Source organism: Microtus ochrogaster, unplaced genomic scaffold (assembly GCF_000317375.1).
Source record: "Microtus ochrogaster isolate Prairie Vole_2 unplaced genomic scaffold, MicOch1.0 UNK65, whole genome shotgun sequence".
NCBI classification, from domain to species: domain Eukaryota; kingdom Metazoa; phylum Chordata; class Mammalia; order Rodentia; family Cricetidae; genus Microtus; species Microtus ochrogaster.
Window position 1 is genome coordinate 1,400,283 of NW_004949163.1, and position 6,022 is coordinate 1,406,304.

Here is a 6,022-nt window from a genome sequence, read left to right on the forward strand (position 1 = left end):
AAAATCGATGCAAGTTCTGGGCCAGACAGGGCTATATGTTGAAGACCTTTCTTTCAAACAAAATAAAAACCTTAGATGGGGAGTGGCAGCAAACACCTGTAATTCTAAAACTTGGAACGTTAGGGCTAAGAAAATCACTAATAAGGTCTTGAACCCTAGGCTACATCTGCTTTTTATGCTTTAGAACATTTGCATATTGTTGAGTGTGGCAGCATAGTCTATAATCCCAGCATGCCAGACTGAGACAAGAGAATTGCTGCCAATTCAGGCTTTCCTGTACTATGTAGTAAAACCCTGACTCATAAACAAAAAGTCTGTACAAGGTGCACACTTGCAATCCAAGCACTTGGGAGGTGGAAACAGAAAGAATAAGGAACTCAAGGTTATTCTTTGCTATATAGTGAGTTTGAGGTCATCTCAAATAACAAGACCCTCTATCAAAAAGGCACACATTGGAAGATGCCTACAATATAATTTCTTAAAATTATCATAGATAATATTTATTTTCTGTAAAAAGATGAGTATATTAGATTTCAGATTTGACAGCTACTTTTGCCAAACATGGTGGTGCATACCTATAATCCCAGCAATTAGGAGGCAGGTGTGAGTTTGAGGCCAGTTTGGTCTACAAAGCAACTTCCAGGCTATTCACTGCTATATAATAAGACCCTGTCTCAAAAAATATAAAAACAAACCCTGTTACAAGAAGAATAGATATTTATTAACCATTTAATATATAATACATGTATGATATTTTAATTTTCTAGATTTTTAAAAGTATTTTCATTTATTATTTCCTCTGTGTGTGTGCATGCATGCATGTGAATGTGTGTGGACACGATACAACATGGATGTTGAAGTCAAAGGACAACTTGTAGGAGTCCTTTCTGTCCTACTGTGTTGTGTGGGTTTTTGGGGCTCAAATTCATATACTCAGGCTTGGCAGCAAACACCTTTTCTTATTGAACCACCTTGTTGGCCCAAGTATGATTTATTTTTAGTTTTTTTTTTTTACTTTTTAAATTTTGTTTTTAATACGTCCAACCCGTTTCCCCTCCCTCCATTCTTCCTGTTACCTCTGCCACCTGCCCTATCCCCCAGATCCACTCCTCCTCTGTTTCCCTTCAGAAAGAGCTTGCCTCCCAAGAATATCCACCAAACACAGCATAGCAAAATACCATAAGTTTTATTCTTAAAATGTTCGCGGAGCAGCTGCCAGCCCGGCAGAGACGGCTGTGGGTCCCTGCAAGATCCCCGGGCAGGCAGCCCCCCCCCCCCCCCACGCAGCGAGCAGGCAGGGTCAGCCTGCAGCGGGTCCGGGGAGAGCCAAGCGGCTGCAGTTTCCCGCCCAGGCCACCGGGAGAGCCAAGCGAGCGAGTGTAAATTGCACTAGGTGGCGGCGGGTAAAAGACACATAGACACAGAAAATAGACATAAGCATTTATTAAAGAAGAGAGGGAGAGAGAGAAAGAAAGAAAAGAAGGGAGAAGCGGGGAACACACGTGCTCCAGGAAAGGAGGGCAGCTAGAGAAGAGCTTCAGGATGACGGTGAGAGATCAGAGGTCGCTGGGAGTGGGTGGAAAGGGGTGGGGACCAAAAGAATAACAATAACAATAGGCATAAACCCACATAACAGAGCTGGATGAGGCAACTCAGTAGGAGGAAAAGGCTCCCAAGAGCAGGTAAAAAAAGTTAGAGACACTCCTACCCCCACTGTTAGGAGTCTCATAAAAACACCAACTTAACAAACATATGCAGAGAACCTAGTTCAAAATCATGCCACCTCAGTCTCTGCGAGCCCCTATGATTCCTATTTAGTTGAAGTTTGTAGGCCATGTTCTCCCCGTGTCTTTGAACCCCCTCCTACATTTCTTCTTCCTCCTCTTCCTTGGGGTTTCCCAAGCTCAAAGGAGAGGGATCCAGTGGAGATCTCCAGTTTGGGCTCTCTCTCTGCCTAATGTTCAGCTGTGGGTCTCAGCATTTGTTCCCATCAGCTGTCAGTGGTAGCCTCTTTGATGATGATTGGGGTAAGCAGTGATATATGAATATATAAGGATATTGTTATTAATCATTAATTTTTTTTCTAAAATCGGTCCCTGGGCTATCCAGCCTCTAGTTCCTGGTCATCCAGGTGTTGGGCATGGACTCCCTCCCAGGCTGTGGACCTCAGATTAGACAAGTCATTGGTTGGCCACTCCCACAAGTTCTGCGCCTCCATTGCCCCAGGACGTCTGGGTTGTTGTCCCAGTCCCACCTCTGAAAGCCTTGCCACAAGTTAAAGAAGATGGCCAGATCAGGCTCTGTATCCTCCTTTACTACAGGTCCTCTGTGAGGTCATCTTCGTAGAATCCTGGAAGTTTCTACTGAACTCAGTTTCCATATTTCACATGCAACCAAAATCCCTCCAATTCCAGTCATCTCTCCTAGTACTCTTCCTCCATCACCACATCTGATTCCTCCAGTACCCATCACCACCCACCCCCAGTCCACCCAATAAATCTATTTCCCCTTCCCAGGGACATACATGCATCCCCCCTTTACTTATTATTATATAAGCCCTCCTTATTACTTAACACTTCTGGGTCTGTGGATTATAGCCTGATTTTCATTTACTTAACAGCTAACACCCACTTATGAGTGAATACATACCATGTTTGCCTTTCTGGGTCTAGGTTGCCTCACTCAGGATAATTTTTTTTTCTATTTTTTTGTATTTTGTTTTTTTGAAACAGGGTTTCTCTGTAGATTTAGCTATCCTGTAACTCACTCTATAGACCAGGCTGACCTCAAACTCAAAGAGATTCTCCGAAGGTGTATGCTACTACCTCCCAGCTGATTTTTTTCTATTCCTACTTTTTTTCATTTCCTTGCAAATTTTATGGTTATTTTTTTAACAGCTCAATAATACTCCATTTTGTAAATGTACCACATCTAATTCATCTATTCTTTAGTTGAGGGACATCTAAGTTTGTTTCCAGTTTCTGACTATTATAAATAAAGCTGCTATGAACATAATTGAGCAGTTGTCCTTATGATAGGATGGAATCCCCTTTGGGGATATGCATAACTAGTATAGCTGGGTCTGGAAGTAGATCAATTCCCAATTTTGTAATAAACCACTATATTGATTTTCATAGTGGCTGTACAAGTTTGCATTTCCACCAGCAATGGATGAGTGTTCCCCTTATTCCACATCCTCTCCAGCATAAGCTATCATTCATGTTTGATCTTAGCCACTCTGACAGGTGTAAGATGGAATCTCAGAGTAGTTTTGAGGTGTATATCCTTGATGACTACAGATTTTGAGTATTTGTTTCTTGGCCATTTTGTTCCTCTACTGAGAATTCTCTGTTTACATTGTACCCCATTGCTGTGGGATAATGCTTTTGTACTTGGTAAAAATTTGTCACTCTATTTGTTTAATAAAATGCTGATTGGCTAGTTGCCAGGCAGGAAGTATAGACAGGGCAACCAGACTAAGAGAATTCTGGGAAGAGGAAAGGCAGAGTGAGTTGCCACCCAGATGCAGAGGAAGCAAGATGACAATGCTGCACTGATAAAAGGTACCAAGCCACATGGCTAAACATAGACAAGAATTAGGAATTAATTTAAGTTGTAAGAACTAGTCGGTAGGATTTGCTGAAGGAGGCAGAGGCAGGAGGATCACGAGTTCAAGGCCAGCCTGGGCTACACATTAAAAAAAGAACTAGTTGATAACAAGCCTGAGCTAATAGGCCAAGCATAATTAATATAAGCCTTTGTGTGTTTCTTTGGGATTGAATGGCCGTGGGACCAGGTGGGATACCCCATTTTAAAAATTGGATTATTTGTTTTATTGATACCTAGTTTCTTTAGTTCTTTATATATTTTGGATATTAGCCCTCTATCTGATGTGGCATTGGAGAAAATCTTTTCCCATTCTATAGGCTGCTGATTTGGTCCAGTGATGGTGTCCTTTGTATAACAAAAGCATTTCAGTTTCATGAGGTTTCATTTATTAGCTTTTGATTTTAGTGTCTAAAGTATTGGTGTTCTATTCAGGACGTTGTTTTCTGTGTCAATGTGTTCAAGCTACCCCCCACTTTCTCTTCTATCAGGATCAGTGTGGCTAGTTTTATTTTGAGGTCTTTTATCCACTTAGACTTGAGTTTTGTGCAGGGTGGTAAATCTATTTGCATTCTTCTACATGCAGACATCCAGTTTGACCAGCACCATTTGTTGAAGGTATTTTCTTTTTTCCATTGAATAATTTTGATCCTTTTATAAAAAGTCAGGTGTCTTGGCCTGGCACTGGTTGGCATACACCTTTAATCCCAGCACTCAGGAAGCAGAGGTAGGCGGATCTCTGTGAATTTGAGGTCAGTCTAGTCTACAGAGTGAGTTCCAGGACAACTGTCTCAAAAAACAAACAAAAAATGAGGTGTCCATAGGTGTGTGAATTTACATCAGGGTCTTTGATTACATTCCATTGATCCATCTGTCTGTTTTTATGTCAATACCATGCTGGTTTTTATTACTGTAGATATATAGTAGAGCTTGAAATCAGGGATAGTAATACCTCCAGCAGATACATAGACAAACACAGATGTATAATTAAGTATTATAAAATAAGTAAATCTTAAAAGCAAAGGGTCGTGTGTGGTTGAGCACACGTGTAATTCAACACTTGGGAGATAAAGTATAGAGCCAGCAGTTCAAGGTCACCCTGGTCTACGTGGGGAGTTCAGATGAAAGCATGCCCTTTGTATATAGCAAATTCTAAGCCAGCCAGGACTATGTAGTGAGACTACCTTTTTTGTTGTTGGTTTTGTTTTTTAAGGTTTCTCTGTGTAGCCCTGGCTGTCCTGGAACTCACTCTCTTTAAAACAGACTGACCTCAAACTTGTAGAGATCCACCTGCCTCTGCACCACCACTACCCAGCTAGTGAGACTATCTTAAAAAAAAAAAAAGATGTTGGGTAATGGTGGGACATGCCTTCAATCCTAGCACTTCGGAGGCAGAGGCTGGCAAATATCTGTGAGTTCAAGGCGAGCCTGGTCTACAGAGTTAATTCCAGGACAGACTCCAAAGCTACACAGAGAAACCCTGTTTCAAAAAACAAAAAAAAAATGTGCCTTAGATTCTTCCCATAACCCTCTTCCTCCTAGCCCTTGTCTTCAGAATCCATATTAAAACGATAAATCCTGTCTCTAAAAATGGGGCTTAAATCTTTGGGAAAGCAGTTTCTTAGTCAGTTTTCCTGTTTGGAAGTGTGCAGCCTACACTGTACTGGTGATTTACTAGGTGCAACCTGATGGTTTTACTCTCTTCTTTTCTCACAGTGATGTGTGTAGCTGGAATTGGACTTGTTGTGCTATTCTTCAGTTGGATGCTCTCTATCTTTCGATCAAAATACCATGGCTATCCATACAGGTATATTCTTATTTTACTTATACTTACAATGGTTAGTTAGTGTTGCTTTATAATATTTTATTTTTCCATTTTGTTGTTTTGTTTTTTCTTTTTTTATGAGACAGGGTCTCTCTGTGTAGCCCTGACTGTCCTGGAACTCACTCTGTAGACCAGACTAGCCTTGAACTCACTGAGATCCACCTGTCTCTGACTCCCAAGGGCTGGGATTAAAGGCGCACATCACTACGGCCCAGCCTATAATATTTTATTGCTTAGCTTTTTATTCCTTCATTTTGAAAAGTCTCCTGGATTCTACTTTTTTGTTTCTATTTTGTTTTGTTTTTGCAACAGGATCTCATCTACCCCAGGCTAGCCTTTAACTCCTGATCCTCGTGTCTCTATCACCCAAGTTCTGGAATTATAGGCATACACTACCATACTCAGCCTTTTGGAAGGGTTCACTTTCTTTGAGTGTGTGTTTTACGTATTGGTGGTATTTTTTGAGACAGGGTTCTACTATTTATCCCTCACTGACTTGTATCTCATTATGTAGACCATACTGCCTATTAACTTGGCAGCAGTGCTTCTGCATCCCAAGTGCCACTAGGGGCATGTACCTCCCCTGGCTTA

The 6,022-nt window shown here is 41.3% G+C and overlaps 1 protein-coding gene across 1 annotated transcript in view; it reads left to right on the plus strand.

The window, feature by feature from the left end:
* Magt1 (magnesium transporter 1) overlaps positions 1-6,022 on the plus strand; it is a 48,282-nt gene that overhangs the window by 37,707 nt on the left and 4,553 nt on the right. Inside the window, exon 9 of the mRNA XM_005369880.3 lies at positions 5,323-5,413. Within this exon, the coding sequence (XP_005369937.1) occupies positions 5,323-5,413 (91 nt within the window). The remainder of the gene's footprint in view (positions 1-5,322; positions 5,414-6,022) is intronic.